This window comes from Elephantulus edwardii, unplaced genomic scaffold (assembly GCF_000299155.1).
Source record: "Elephantulus edwardii isolate Elephantulus edwardi_28Jun2011 unplaced genomic scaffold, EleEdw1.0 scaffold00019, whole genome shotgun sequence".
Classification (NCBI taxonomy): Eukaryota; Metazoa; Chordata; class Mammalia; order Macroscelidea; family Macroscelididae; genus Elephantulus; species Elephantulus edwardii.
Genome location: NW_006399769.1, coordinates 7,360,349 through 7,377,052, shown reverse-complemented (window position 1 = coordinate 7,377,052; position 16,704 = coordinate 7,360,349). Strand labels below are relative to the sequence as shown.

At 42.6% G+C, this 16,704-nt stretch overlaps 1 protein-coding gene across 1 annotated transcript in view; it reads right to left on the bottom strand.

The window, feature by feature from the left end:
* ABCG5 (ATP-binding cassette, sub-family G (WHITE), member 5) overlaps positions 1-16,704 on the bottom strand; it is a 42,849-nt gene that overhangs the window by 16,174 nt on the left and 9,971 nt on the right. Inside the window, exons 5-10 of the mRNA XM_006882319.1 lie at positions 11,762-11,894; positions 6,628-6,767; positions 5,146-5,275; positions 4,083-4,296; positions 3,782-3,987; positions 2,145-2,283 (exon numbers count right to left, since the gene is read on the bottom strand). Of these exons, the coding sequence (XP_006882381.1) occupies positions 2,145-2,283; positions 3,782-3,987; positions 4,083-4,296; positions 5,146-5,275; positions 6,628-6,767; positions 11,762-11,894 (962 nt within the window). The remainder of the gene's footprint in view (positions 1-2,144; positions 2,284-3,781; positions 3,988-4,082; positions 4,297-5,145; positions 5,276-6,627; positions 6,768-11,761; positions 11,895-16,704) is intronic.

Sequence of the window (16,704 nt, the reverse complement as noted above, 5' to 3'; positions counted from 1 at the left end):
TAATTTATGTATTTTTACATTTCTATTTATATATATAAATAAAGTGGTCAGTAGCCGATCTTGTTTGACTATAAAATGGCCAAGTTTTAAAAACATGTCTCTGTTTCTTTTAGGAGAACCCTGGTGATGTATCGTCTGTAGGGTGTTGCACTGTACCTCTCTTGACAGGAGGATCCATCAGCTCTTCATGGGAGAAAGATGATTAATCTCCTCCTGTGTGATTTACAGACTGGAGACCCAGCAGAGGGTCAGCTATGAGTCAGTTCTAACTCAATGGCTATGAGAGATAGATTTCCTCTAGACTGAACTAAACAGCCCTTGAGCTGTGGAAGCCCTTGCATGTCAGGAAGGCGCTGAAGGAGGCCAGGCAGTTGGCCTGTGGGCCTCACTGCCGCCCTTTATTACGATAGACCACTCTCCCGTTAGTATGGAACAAGCTGGTTTTCCCTCTGTCACGACCCTGTGATATCTACTTCCGAAAGCCTCCACTACGACTTTCAAACTCCCCATCTGAACTATAGTAACTAAACTCTAAGACTGTTCTTCATCTGTTTACTTACACATTATTTCATTTATAACAATTATTTATTTACCATAACATGAGTCTTTTTGTTGCTTGTGGTTAAGGGCATCTGGATGTGAGGAAAGACAATGTCTTAACACTTTCAAGAACCATACAGAAATGTAGTCTTTATATCTGCTCCAACGTGTATGAACCTATTATACTGAGTGAAGCCAGTCACAAAGCAATATATAGTGTATGATTCCACTCGCATGGGCTATTTAGAATAGGAAAGTGTATAGTAACCAAAGTTTATTGGTGGTAGAAGGGAGGAGCCAAGGGAGACTCAATGCTTAAGGGGACACTGAGTTTTTGTTAAAAGTACGGGACCATTTGGAAATAAACAATGACAATAATTGAACAACATGATAAAACATGATAAAAATGACTGATGTCACTGAATTGTAAGAACACTGAAATGCCCAACAATCAGTTTGTACAAACCACAATTTTAAAATTAAGTTAAAATTGAATTGGGACGAATTGGCTATATTTACACTGAGTGAGTCACGAAATCCTGGTAATTTTCTCTCTTTTTTTTTTTAAATTTTGGTGAAAAATATATGCAGCAAAACACACACCAACAATTTCTACACGCACAATCCAGCGGCACAACCATTTTCATTCTCCTTTCCCAGATCACTCCTCCATCATTAACTTAACTGTCACACTCCCTAACCCTCTTTCCGTCCTCCCACCCCTGGGAACCACTATAATCTTTGGTTTCTATACATCTGGTTATTTATCATGGTTATGCTGACTTTCTCCTTTTGCATCTGACTTGTTTCACTCAGTATAAAGTTTCCAGCCTCTGTCTTCTCTTAAGGGAAAGACTAAGTGATTCAGAATAATGATGGTAACACATTATTCAAGTAGCCTACGCACACGCTTGTAATGATAATGGCATATATAATTATAAAGTTCTAAGAAACATTGCCTAAAGCCACAAATTAAGCCCCAGCCAGCATCAGAGATGCTTCCCAGTCCCCAGTGCCCTCTTGCACTCACTAAGCCCCTGGCCATCAAGTCAATCCCATCTCATGATGAACCTCCCTCTAGTTTTCAAGGCTGTAAAGTTTAATGGGAGGAGGCTGCTCATCTTTCTCCCACGGAGCTACTGGTGGGTTCAGATGGTTGGAGACTGAGGACTTTGGGTCATCAGGGTACTCCTCAACTTCCTGTTACCCCCAGCCCATACTGTGGCGTTCACATCCATCTGTGAAAGCCCAGGTGACGAGCTGCTTTCTGCTCACAGCACCTGGCTAGGCCTCATTGATGGCAGAAGACTCACTGCCCCTCCCCGGACCCCAAGAACATGGGTCTCAGCTCCCTCAGAGCTCTCCTCTCTGGCTCAAGCTCCGGCTGAAGGTGGGGCATTACAGCACATACAGTCTTGCTGGTTTGCCCTCAGAGCTGGGTGATTTTATCTGCCCTGGTGCACAGGGCACTGTGCTGAATGTTGATTGGCAAATACAGATCCTGCAGAGCAGATGATGTGGAATCATACCCCTTGGTGCTCCCCTTCATCCCTCCCACAACCCCCAGGTCCCCAGTGTGCGTCCGTGCACCCCCCTCCCCTTACCAGTAGCTCACACTGCTGAAGATCACTGTGGCAATGATGCTGAAGGGAAGGACGTGCAGCACGTAGGCCAGCAGCATCTGCCACTTGTGGTACAGACCGTCCTGGCTCTCCTGATCACTGATGGCTCGCAGCACGGGGACTGGTGTGGGAAAGAAGTTTCACAGAGGTCAGTCTTCGCTCAGCTGAGGGGTGGAAAGAAGTCCAGAGCCGAGCTCGAGGTCTGTCAGGGCTGACGTCGAGGGCCAGCTGAGCAGACGTCCATCACAGAACAAGAGGACCTGAGCTCTATAGGGCCCCTGACCCCAGAAACCCACACTCCACCTGAATTTCAGTGTGGCTCTCAGAGTCGTTATGATTTAGCTCCTATTCTGTAAAGTGGAGTGCCACCAATTCAAGCAAAGAAAAAGGGCAAAAATGAGTGGTTTTGGACGCTGTGTCGCTGCTTCATGCAATATGCTGTCACCTTGCCATTTATAAAAAATGTTGTTGTTGTTGTTATGTGCTGTCGAGTTGCTTGCAACTCATAGTGACCCTATGTACAACAACCCTAAACTCTGCTCTGTCCTGTGCCAATCGTACGGTCTCCGACACTCCCATCCCCATTATCCCAGTCACTGAATCAATCCATCTCATAGAGGACCTTCCCCTCCTGTGCCATCCCTCCACCCTCCCAAGCATGATGTCCCTCTCCAAGGACCAGTCTCTCCTCACAACATGTCCAAAGTATGTTAGACGGAGCCTCAGAATCCTTGCCTCCAAGGAGCCACCTGGTTTAACCCTTTCCAGGACAGATCTGTTTGTTTTCCTAGCAGTCCATGGTATTCTCAATACTCTTCTCCAGCACCACAGCTCAAAGGCATCAATTCTCCTTCTATCCTCCTTGGTCATTGTCCAACTCTCTGATGCACAAGTGATTAATACACATTAAAAAAACCTGGGGAGACTATGCAAAGCTTTATTTTCCACAATGTCACTAGGCAATGGCCTTTTCCCTGGCTCCCAGGGGGCAGTGGGCCTGGTCTCTGCAGAGGGCTACCTCTTCTCCATCTCTAGGACAACATGTCCACTTGCTGGGACCTCACTACTGTCCATCCCCATGCATTAGCAGTAACATCAGGTGACTGAGTGCGGCTGCTGCATTCCCACTGAGTTTGAACCTTATGTGATGTGGTTGTTGTTATGTGTTGTCAAGTTAGAATCAACACATAGCTGACCCTCCGAGGCAGTAAAGATGGTTCATCTTTCTTCTGCAGAGGAGCTGGTGGATTTGAACCATGTGTTTTTGGGATTGTAGCACAGCTTCCTTCTAATCACTAGACCACTAGAAGCTCCAAGAACCCAAAAATGAGAAATTGGCTCAATAACAGTGCTCCCAAGGGGTGCACATCCCAAAGCCCAAGAGAGGACTCCAGGAATGGCCTTGTGAAAAACCTTTCCCAAACCCTGCCTCACAAACCTCCCATCATTGCACATTTTTCTGTGATCTTCTTAGACCTAGAAAACCGTCTGATGAGCTAATACACACTCAGGAGTCACTCTCAATAACTTACCTTTCTCCTTGAAGCAGCAAGCAGCCAGGCGGCAATTGGAGAAGGGACGATCTGGAGGAAGGTGAGCCCTCCCGCCCTGGCACTTACACAGCGTCACTGCGTTGAGCATGCCGGTGTAGGGAACCGCGCCCACACACTGGTACAGGAGGCCCACGCGGTCCTGGAAGGCACCCTTTAACACGTCGTTCTGGACCCGCAGGAGGAAGAAGATGACGAACAAGCCCATGATCAGATTCTGACTGAGGCGCATAATCATCGCCAGCTTATTTCTCAGCAAGTTTCTCATCACTCTCCTGAAAACCAAACAGTCTGGTTTTACTACCTCGTCTTTGCTTGGGGAGACGTAGAGATATCAAGCTGGCTTTGCTGTCACTTATGAGGCTCTTACCTCAAGAGAACAGCGAGCTTAGAGAGAGTCCCAGGAGAGTCTTTGGTTTTGAAAGGAATCATTGGTAGTGTTTTCAGGTGTTTTGTTGCTTCAATCTTCTCCAAAGTCCGGCAATAAATGGCTGACCTCTTGTAGGTGGCCTCAATTGTGTGGACTCTCTTGTAAGTCTCCAGTTCTCTTTCTTTGCTCTGAGTATCCACTGAGGTCAAGTCCACTAGAATTTTTCCCAAAAGATAATACCATGTAGTTTTTAAATAATGTGGAAAGAACACATGTTTTATTTCTATTACTGATACTTAAAGATTGAAAACTGTGCTTAAAATTAGGATTTTAAACAGTCCCATGATAATTCATTCCATCAGAGTAATTTACCATGGACTCTGTCCCATGGACGGTCAAGAGAGCAAGCAGATATGTCTTGGAAAGGGTGCAGCCAGAGTACTCATTGGAAGCAAAGATGATGAGGCTTCACTTCACATATTTTGAGCATGTGGCTAGTGGGATGTGCTCCTTGGAGAGGGACATGATGCTGGGAAGGATGGAGGGTCAGCGAAGGAGAGGAAGACAAAGGAGAGGGAACCTTCAACCGGGTGGATTGGCACGTGACTGTGAGGATGGCATAGGATTGGACAGGGTTCAGATCTGTTGTTCGTAGGGTCTCTATGGGTCATACTTGACTAGATGACACCTAACTACAACAAAAACATCAGAGTAAAGCATGCTCTTAGTCTCCATTTACAAAATCAGACTATTTTAGAGCTTGCCAACAGGGCCAAGGAGAGCTATCTTGGAAAATTCAGAAGCTTGGCTAATTTTTCTCTCATCAAGTGGGAGACTTGGTGGGACACCAATTTAAATCAAAAGACTCCTTCCATGCTGATACCTTGTCTACAGCAAACTCATTGATCCAGCTAAATTCACTCCTTGAAGAATAAAGTAAAAAAACACCAAAATTCAAAACAAAACACCACCACAAAACACCCCACTGGTTTCAAGCAGGCAGAACCTTAAGATGATGAAGTTCAAAACCATGCATGTTGGGGAATATTAAGGAAAAACTTACTGTAAAAGTCAAAAGGGTTTGAATGTTCAGGACAAGGGTAGTTACAGCCACTGAAGAAATCAAGCATTTCCACTGGTGTACCACAGAAAATCAGCTCTCCGTGGCTCATGATGGCGATTTTGTCAAAGAGCTAATGGAACAACAGACAGCATTAGTATCTACGTGTCATCACGTCATTATAGCAAGTAAATGCCAGACAGACAGTCGACTATGTACCCCCTGTACATCAACACGATAATTGCAACCACCTCTCTTTTTTTCCAGCTGGGATGACACTGCTTTGGGCCCATGTACCGAGTGAGTGACCCGGGCATGCTGAGTTTGTTTTGGTTTATCTCAGATTCTTCCTCTATAAAAGGCAAATGATATCTACATAGTAGGATATGGAAGAAGCCTTGGTGGCATAGTGGTTAAGTGTTTGGCTTTTAACTGATAAGTTCAAACCCATCAGCTGCTCCACAGAAGAAAGATTTGGAATCTGCTTCCATAAAAATGGATGGCCTTGGAAACCCTCTGGGGCCATTCTCCCCTGTCCTAGAGGGTCACTCACTATGAGTTGAAGCAGACTTTCACAGTGACTGGTTTGACCAGGACACTGGAGGTTAGCGTGGAAGGGCTGGAAGGGGATCTATCTAAAAGAAACAGTCTCTAAAGACAACTGGACGACGAAGACAGCTCTAGCTTTATCCTAACTGTAAAATGGGCTCAATCTTGTATCGTTTCTAAGTTTCACTCTTCATCGCTGTAAAGTGGATGTACAGAGTACTCCATTATGGGATTTAGGGAAATAATGAAAAAATTGGCCATATTGTAGGTGCTGAAAAAAACCCTGGTCTTCATCTTTTGCCTTTTCCACTGGAACCTACAGTGTCAATGCTCATCTTGGCCCCAAAGATCCTTAGTGCTGCCCAAAGGTCAGCAGTTCTAATCCACCACCTGCCCTGAGGGAGAAAAGCGAGGGGGAGGGTTCTCCTCCTATAAAAATGTAGGGCCTCAGCAATACACAACAAGAGTTTGATTAGACATGAAAATAAATTAATTACATTAATCAGTTACAATTAATGTTATAAAACAAAATGTCTCTGAATGATTGGATGAAAAACCAATGATTTGTAAATTGTCAAAATTTAAAAAAAGAAACCCCCCCGCTAGAGGGTGGCTATGAGTTGGAACTGACTCAGTGATGTCTTGGATTAGTGGGACTCATTGCTCAGGAGATCTAGGGTGATACAAATAACTAAGTGCTCCACTTCTCATAATAAGAAAGACTGCTCACTTAAATCTGCCCAGAGGCACCTTGCAAGTACGGCCTGGTGACTTTTTCTTTTTAAATCCTGTGGAACCGTTCTACTCTGCACATCTGGGAGTTGACACTGAGTTGACAGCAGCCCACAGCAATCCCTGCCTGCCTCTGACACTCCCTCTTTAGCACACTCACATCTCCCCTCGCTGTGGAGTAGGAGCCAAAGGTACCGCCTTTACCTGGAAGAGCTCCGAGCGGGGCTGGTGGATGGTGAGGATCACGATGCGGTCCTTTCTGGCCAGCTTGGCGAGGAGGACGACAATCTGGTTGGCTGTCATGCAGTCCAGCCCCGTGGTGGGCTCGTCAAGCAGCATGATCTCTGTTCAGAGGGCAGATTCCCTGTTGAGCTTGGGGTGTGTGGAGGTGCCTTAAGCCAGCTCAATTTTTGAGTAAGCAATTTTTAGCCTTATCCCAGGAAAAATTTCCTGAACTGGGAGTCTTGGTCCCAATTCTGGAGTGTACTTGACCTCAGTCAAGGATTTCCTCTGACTCAGTACTTTGAGCTATGTGGGCTCTTCCCAGGGAACAGTGACAACTATAAGCTGGTAAGTTATTTTTTAAAGAGCAAGAGGAGAAATGGTTAAAGAGACCATATTGGTTTAAGAGACCATAATGGTTAAAGAGACCGCCTCATATACTTTGGGCTTATTGTTAGGAGGGGTCAGTCCTTGAATGCAATGGTGGAGGGTTAGCCTAAGAAAGGAAGACCTTCAACAAGATGAATTGACAAAGTGACTGTAACAGTGGGTCCAAGTATATCAGAGATGGTAAGGACAGCACAGGATAGGATAGGGTTCAGATCCATTCATTGTTCACGGGGTCGCTATGAGTTGTAGTTAACTCGAGGGCACATAATAATAACAGCATGTTGTTACACTAACAAGATCTTTGCACTGTCTAGCCTGTGAAAACTTGTCTGTGGAGAAACAGATGTTTAAGCTCTTTGGAGATTTTAGTTGTAGCTTTACTTCTGCTTTAGTGAGTTAACTCAAAGGCTGCAAGTCTTTGCAGTTCAAATCCACTAGAGGTTCTGGCAGAGCAAGACGGGCAGTTCCTTCCTGTTGTGATGTAAGCCCAGAAGCTCAATGGAGTCAGAGCTGGCTTGATGACAGTGAGTGTTGGGATATTTTGTCTTGTTTTAATTTCTGTGCAAAAGGTGACCAGGCTCTTGAGAATACTTTCTTATTTCCCTTCAGGTGATTAAAGAGCATAAAAATATACAGTCTGGGTATAACCCAGTAAAGAAAATAATCAGATGCACTATGTCTTCTTCCAGGTACAAAGAAGTGATGAGCTTCCCCAGGCAGTGGAAGAATGGCTGAACCAGGCGTGATGGCCCCTCCCAAGAACACACATACACTTTGGAGTCCATCACATAGTTCTCCTTCAATTCTTGTCATGTCAGAAACTGTGATTAGAAGTGCACACCAAAATCCACTAGCATCCATAACAGACTCAGTGATGTTTCTCCAGTAAGAAACGAGAAGGCTAGGCATCACATTCACATTGTGGGGTTGATGCTGTGTAGTCAACGCTCACCAATAGCAACCACAGGACGACAGAAGCAAACATTGTGCAGTCCTGCTCCAGCCTCACAGTCACTATTGTGCTGGCTTCCATTGTCGCACTACTGGGTCAGTCCATCGTGGTGACCATCTTCCTCTTTTACTGACCCTCTACTTTATTAAACAATGTGTCTTTTTCCAAGAACTAACTCGTCCTGACAACAAGCCCAAAGTCGGCAAGACCAGGTCTCACATTGAACGAGAGTCCTGGCTGTGCTTCTCTCAAGACAGATTTGTTTGTTCTTTTGACAGTCCATGGTCAATACTCTTCACCAGCACCACAATTCAAAAGCATCAAGTCTTTTTCTTCTTCTTCTTCTTCTTCTTCTTTATAACTCATTGCTAACCTTTCACCTGCATTTGATGCAACTGAAAATACCCTGGCTTTGGGAAGATGCACTACAATTCTCAGTGACTTCCTGGCTATTCAGCACTTTAATGAGATCTTTTGCTGCAAACATGCACAGTGCAATGGGCACACTGATGCATCCTTTGATCTTTTTGACTACTGCTTTCATGTGTATTAATTGTAGATCCAAGTAAAATAAAATCACTCACAACTTTGATATTTTCCCTATTTATATTGTAAGGTCTTAAGGTCATGGACTTGAGAAATGGACCAGAGAGCAAGAAACCTTATAAGTAGCTTTATTAAGGGAGCTTCTGGGCGAGATTCCTTGGTCCGGAAAGGGAGGCTGAGGAAGTCACGTGTAGGGTGTATTCAGGTGGTTTTTTATAGCAGGCCCTTCAGGGAGGGGGAAGAGTATCGAGGGGCATTCCATTGTGGTTTATGGTTCAGCCAGTGGGTGAAGCCCTCACATTCTTTTGATTCCTTATTCCCCCTTGGCTTTACAATCCTGATATTGGTTATTAGTTCAATTGTGAAAGTTCTTGTCTTCTTTATATTGTGTCATATGCATATTGTAGGTTGTTAATTGGTCTTCTGCCAATCTTGATGCCTTTTTCATCTTCATACCGTTTCGCTTCTCAGATTATTCACTCAGCATAGATTGAATAAATAGAACTGAAACACACACTGGTACTGTTTTAAACCATGCAGTACTCCCTTTTTATATTCGAGTGGCTACTCTTTGGTTTACATCCAGGTTCCACATGACGACAATATTCTGGAACTCCCATTCTTCTCAATGTTATCCATATATTGAGATATATTGGACTACAAGCCACACAGTTAGTAAAACACCAGTAAATCTATTTCTTGTTTTCTTTGCTTTTAGTCAAGCTCCATCTGGCATTAGTAATGACAGCCTTCATTTCATGTACCTTTCTGAAACCACCTTGAATTCCTGGCAGTTTTTGTGGATGTACTGGAGCAACTGGTTGTGTGGTTTTATTTGTTATTTGCTTTGTTGGGTTTTTTGGTTTGTTTTCTTTTCTCCAGCAATATTTTACTTCCACTTAATTCTGATATTATTCAATAATTATTATAATAAATAATTATTATTCAATAATTTCCACATTTTGTTGGAGAGAACACAGACACTGATCTCTTTTACCTTGTTGGCTAGGTAGCTGTCTTCGAGATGTTTTTCCATAGACAAGGGAGTACCTCATTCCACTAGTGAATTCCACTAGTATTTCAGTCAATTCCTAGAACATTGATTTTGGCCAATGCCTTCAGTGAAATTTGGACTTTCCCCCTTCAATACCATTGATTCTTGATCATCTAAACCTCCTGATATGGTTGGGCACCAATCATCTTTTTGTTACAATGACTGTGTAATCCTTCCATCTTCTTTTGATGATTTCTGCATCATTCAATATTTTGCCCATCAGTCAGTATTGTAACTCAAAGCTACAATTTGTTCTTCAGTTTTTCCACTTGCCAAGTATGTTCTTCCCTTTCATTTGTCTCCAAGTCACTGCACCTGTCATTACAATACTTTGCTTTGTTTTCCCCTGTGACATCTTCTCTTCAGCTTTCTATGTCATCTTACTCTCCATTCACTTTAGCAAATTTCAGGGTCTCTTCTAATACCTAGTTTGGTCTTTTGGTTTTCCTTTTCAATGACCCATTACTTACCTTCTTTTTCTATGATGTTCTTGGCATCTAATCTACATTAATGTATAAAGCATCAAATCTATTCTTGAGATGGTCTCTAAATTCAGGTGAGGTATACTTTCAGATGAAGTCATACTTTGATTCCCTTGGACTCATTTTCTTTTCTTCAGCTTGAACTTGGACTTACATCTAAGCAATTGACACACACCTTCCTGCAGTTAGTCCCTAGCCATGTTCTGACTGGTGATAACTGAGTTTTCCCCAGAGTTGTAATGGATTTGATTCTTGTGAGTTCCATCCTATAAAGTCCATGTGTATAGTTGTTGTTTATGGGTTTGCTTGTTTTTTTCCAGAAGGTATCTGCAATGACTATTAGGCTCCATCAAGTTGACTATAACTCATTGTGACCATGTGAACAACAGATCTGAACCTTTCCATCATCATGATCTCTGTCCTGATGAAGCCCATTGGATGGTCACTGTGCCAATCCACTTCTTTGAGGGTCTTCCTCTCTTTTGCTAACCCTCTACATTTCCCAACATGATGTCTCTCTTCAAGGATGGATCCTCTTGAAAATATGTCCAAGGTAAGTGAGAAGATGTTTCACTATTCTTGTTTCTAAGCAGCACCCTAGTTACATTTCTTTCAAGACATTTCTTTTTGTTTGTTCTTTTGGCAGTCCATGATATATTCAATATTCTATGTCATTACTACAATTCAAAGTGATCAGTTCTTCTGTCATCCTTATTTACTGCTCAACTTTCACATGCATAGGAAGCAACTGAAGACATGATGGCTTGGATCCGGCACATCTAGTCTTTAAACTGACATTATTGCTCTAAGCACTTTAGAGAGGTCTGTGACAGCAAGCAGTTTCCCCATTTGATTTCCCCCCAATTTGATTTTTTTACTGCTGCTCCTATGAATATTGATTGTGGGTCCAAATAAAATTAAATCACCAACAACTTCAATCTCTTCTGCATTTATCATGATGATGCCTATTGGTCCAGTTGTGGGGGGTTTTGTGTTCTTAATGTTGAGATGTAAGCCATATTGAAGGCTGTAGTTGTTGATCTTCTGCAGTGAGTGCTTCACGTCTTCCTCACTTTCAGCAAGCAAGGTTGTATTAGCTGCATGATACAGGTTGTTTTGACTCTGTGGATTATTACAGATTATGGCTAACATTGAGATGAATGGGAATTCCAGAATATTTAATTGTGCTCATGTAAAACTTATACATACACCAAGAAACAGTTATCCAAACAGAACAAAGAAACACTGCATGGTTACAATCAGGAAAGGTGTGTGTCAGCATTGAATCCTTTCTCTATACTTATTCAGTCTGTATGCTGAGCAAATAATCTGAAGAGTCAGTCTCTATGAAGAAAAATGTGGCATGAAGATTGGAGGAAAGCTCATCAACCTGCTTTTCAATGAAGAGGTGACACAAAATTTTATCATGTAGTCTCTCTGTTCACAGAAGATCCTAATTGAATACTCAAGGGCTAATGCAATGCTTCTAAATCCAGAAATATTTTGACTTGGCTATTATATCTAGAAAATGAACCATCCAGTATTTTTTTAAAAATAATGTGTTTCCTGGTTTGAAAAACCTCAGTAACTTCAGTTCCTTCAAATCCCTTCCCAAATAAGGACTATGGAGTATCTGGAGACTCCTGGAAGGTCCTTCAGCAGCAACTGCTAACAGAGCCGGGCCCCACTTACTGGGATCCTGGAGAAGCTGGGCTGCGATGGAGACCCGGCGCCGCTCACCACTGGAAATGCCTCCGAAGTTGGAGTTGCCAATCAGTTCATCTGCCACGTGACTCAGACTCAGTTCTGCCATGACTTCCTCCACCTGCAGGAGACATGAAGATGAGGAAAGCCTGGCCCCTTCTGTAGCTCCTATGCCATTAGGCTAAGGATGGCACTGGAGAGGCAGCACACTTCCCCACAGTGCCTAGATCCCTTCAGACTAACCTCGCCTGGGGGAATCAAGTTTAGTTTAAACTCAAAGTCAAAAGTCAAAGTCATTGCTGGCTTACAGCTGCAAGGAAGGAGATTGCCCATCTTTCTCTTGAGGAGTTGTGGTGGATTCAAACCATCAGAGAGGCTCAGTCTTTGGGTTAGCAGAGCTCCTTCGTTTGAACTAGACCTGTTTTAAAGGAGCCCTTGTGGTACAAACATTAAATACTCACCTGTTAACCAAAAGGTCAATGGTTTGAAGCCAGTAAACCCCTCCAAGGAGAAAGACCTATTATCTGCTCATGTAAAGATTGTTGTTGTGGTTGTTGTTTTTAGGTGCTGTTGAGTTGACCATGACCCATAGTGACCCTATGAACAGCAGATCTGGGCCTGCTCCTGTACCATCCTCATTATCTCCGATATAGCTGAGCCCATTATTATAGTCACTGTTAATCGATTTCATTGAGGATCTTCTCTTTCCCTGACCATCCACCTTTCCAAGCATGATGTTTTTCCCCAAGGAATAGTCCCTCCTTACAACATGCCCAAAGTATGTGAGATGAAGTTTTACTACCTTTGCCTCCAAAGCAGCACACTGGTTACACTTTTCTCCAAGATAAAAATCCACAGGCCTATTCTTCACATGAGAGACCTCTGCTGGTTTAGTGGTAAGGAGTTGTGTTGCCAACAAAAACATTCATGGTTCAAATCCTCCAGCTGCTCCATGGGAGAAAGATGGGCAATCTGCTCCTATGTGATTAATTGCCTCTAAAAACAGACTTGAAGGTATACAACAACAGCAACATTCTTCACATGAGGTCACTATAAGTTAGAATAGACTCAGTGACATCTAACAACAGCACACCCGTTTCCTTTTATATAACCCAAATAAGGCCTGAGGAACTTACTTTGTTACATGTATTCTACATCTATGGCAGCAGCAGTCAAGAAATCAAAAGACCTGTTGCATTGGGCAAATGTGTTCTCAAAGACCTCTTTAAAGTCCTGAAGACCAAGGATGTCAGTTTAAAGACTAAGATAAGATGATCCAATCTAAGGTATTTTTAGTTGCTTCATATGATGTGAAAGTGGGAAAATTAATAAGGAAGATTGAAGACAGACTGATGCTTTTGAGTCGTGATGGTAAGGAAGAGTATCTACTATGCCAAAGATGGAAAAGTGAGGAAAAATGGGGTTGCTGCCAAAATTAAAAAAGACATTTCTAGATCCATTTTGTAATATCCTATTGTGACAGGATAATATCCATACACATACAGTGAATACCACTATCATTCAAATATATGCACAGACAACGAGGGTCAAAGTGGAGGAAACAGAAGATTTATACCAACTTTTTTTCAGTGAGAAATCTATTGAATGTGCAATCAAGATAGTAATGGATAACTTGAATGCAAAAATTGGGAACAGAGAAGAAAGATCAGTAGTTCAAAAACATGGACTTGGTGACAGAAATTAAGCTGTACACTCAATGATTTATTCATTGCAAATACTTTTTATGAGAAGCACAAATGCAGGCTATACACATGGATTTCACCTGATGGTATGCATAGGAATCAAACTGATTACATTGGTGGAAAGAATTGCTGGAGAATCTCAATATCAGCTGTGAGAACTAGGCCAGATGCTGATTGTGGACAAGACCACCAACTACTCATATGCAAGTTCAAGCTGAAGTTGAAGAAAATAAACTCAAATCCACAAGAATCAAAATTTGACCTTAAGTCTATCCCACTTGAACTTCAAAATATCTCACAATCAGGTTTGAGGTCTTAAACACCAATGAGCAAAGACCAGATGAGCTGTGGAAGGATATAAAGATATCATCATTGAAGAATGCAAAAGATCATTACAAAGGCAGAGGAGGGAGAAAAGACTAAGACGGATGTTAGGAGAGTCTCTGAATACTGCACTAGAGTGCCAAGAAGCCAAAGCAAAGGGAAGAAGTCAAGAAATTAAAGAGCTGAACAGAAGATGTCAAAGGGCAGCACGGGGAGACAAAACAAAGTATTATAATGAAATGTGCAAAAAGCTGAAGTCAGAAAATCAAAAGGGCCAAACTCGCACAGCATTTCTTAAGCTAAAAGAACTGAAGAACAAATTCAAGCCTCAAGTTGCCATACTTAAGGATGCTTTTTGCAGAATATTAAATAATCTAGGGAGCATTAAAAGAAGATGGAAGGAGTATGCAGAGTCACTGTACCAAAAAGAACTGGCCAACAAAGAAGAATTTCACGAAACAACATATGAGCAAGAGCCTGTGGTGATGAAGGAAGAAGTTCAAGCTGCTCTCAAATAATTGGCAACAAACACAGCCCCAGGAATTAATAGAATACCAACTGGCATATTTCAACAAACAGACATTGTCCTGTATGTGCTCACTAAGTTGTGCCAGAAACATGGAGGACAATCACCTTGCTAACTGACTGGAAGAGATATTGCCACAAGGACAAATAAATCTAAGTTGGAAAGAATACAGCCAGAGTGCACATTAGAGGCTGGGACGGTGGGACTCACATACTTTGGATGTGTTGTCAGGAGGATTCAGTTCCTGGAAAAGGACATCATGCTGAAAATGTGGCAGATCAGAGAAGGACAGAAAGACCCTTAAGGAGATGGAGTGTCACAGATATATAGCGAGATTGGCACAAGACCAAGCGAGGTTTGGATCTGTTGTACAAAGAGTTATTAAGAGTTGGAGGCAAGTCAATGGCATCTAACAACAGCAGCATGTCCTGAGGTCCCATGTGACCCAATCTCAGTATGACTTTGCATTAAAAATACCTAAATAGGTGACCAAAAAGAATTAAAAATAATGCCAATCTTTAATCCCTAATCTCTTACTCTCTCATTACCTTTGAGTTGGAACTGGCCAACCTGTCAGCCAGTTTTCAGAGACTGTAAATCACACCTCAGATTACAATTACACACCTTTTTCCCCTCAAAAGAAACTTAATTTACAAACTACAGCCAAACATTTTAAAATATCTCTTCTCCCAATCTGCTTTACTGTGTCTGTCCCTCTGTAGCCTGAAACCTGTATCCCTTTTTCTCAACAACCGCCAAAAATAACTTTAAAAATTCCCTACTGACCTCCATGGTCTTCACAATTACCTGTTATGCATCAGAGAGCTGGACAGTGTCCAAAGGGGACAGAAGAAGAATTGATCCCTTTGAGTTGTGCTGGAGAAGAGTGTGGAACATACCGTGGACCGCCAAGAAAATAACAGATCTGTGTAGAAGGAGGTGCAGCCTAGCTGTTCCTGGGAGGCAAGGATTTTGAGGCTCTGTTTCACATACTTTTGGATTCTGTCAGGAGGGACCAGTTCTTGGAGAAGTACATAATGCTTGGTAGGGTGGAGGGACTGCACAGGAGAGGAAGACCCTGCATGAAACAGATTGACAAAGGAACTGGGGAAATGAGGGTCAGTGTGTCAGACAAAGTGAGATTGGCCCAGAATAAGGCAGGGTTCAGGGCTGTTTTGGATACGGTTGCTATAAGTCGCAAGCAACTCTGGCACATAACAACAACCACTGAATTTCTAATCAAAGACTCTCATCTTTGTTCTTCTTCCTCCCCATGTCCTTCCTCAGTTTATCACATCTCCTGAGACATATTAAAAGATCATGATCCTCCTCTTAAAATTTACCCCTATTTGCATAAGACTTCATGGAATATATAAAAAAAAAAGAACCAACCCAAAACCAACAACAACTCAAAGTCTTATCATGAAAAGAGAAACAAAAACTGTATGAAAAATCCAAACAAACAGGATTAAAGTTCAAAAGGGGATGATTTATGGAACAAAGTTTCAGAGGAATGAGGGCTTGAATCAACAGTACAGATGAGGCTTGGGGCCAAATAAAATTTATGCAAAGAAATGATGAAGAGGTAAACTAGTACCATTTGTCCTAGAAAAAAGAAAACCCCCTCTTGTCTCAGGTGGAAGGATCCTGAGCTGAGCTCGCCTGCCTTGGCTCGGAGTGTGTGCTCACCAGCCAGAGCACTTCCTGAGCCTCCTTCTCTTCTGCTCACCAACATCAACAAAGTTGATTAAAGCTTCAGGAGCTGGCAAGGGCAGCATTCATTCATCTGTCTCAGAGGCCTCAATAAGGAAAACATTTGCTGTGGATCAGTTTCAAGGTATCCATGAATTTTCTGACTATGCAAATATATGTGTTTTCTAGAGTAAGGGTTCAGTGGTTTTCTCTGATTCTCTTAAAGATGGTTTTTGTTGTTGTTATGTACTGTTGAGAACCTTAGTACTCATAGTGACCCAATGAACAATAGCTCTAAACTCTGCCCTATCTTGAGCTACTCTCACTGTCTCTGACACAGCTGCACCCAGTCACTGAGTCAATCCATTTCATTCAGAGTCTTCCTTTCCTGCACTGACCCTCCCCAGCATGATGTCGTTCTCCAAGCACTGGTCTCTCCCGTTAACACGCCCAAAATACATATGATAGAGCTTCAAAAATCCTTGCCTCCAAGAAGCAACCTGGTTTCCCCCTCTGCAGGATAGACCTATTTGTTTTCTTGGCAGTCCATAGTATGTTTAATACGCTTCTCCAGTCCAGTACCAGAACTCAAAGGTATCAATCCTGCTTCTGTCATCCTTAGTCACTGTCCAGCTCTCAGATGCATACTGTTGTTGTTGCTGTTATGTGTCGTCGAGTTGTTTGCG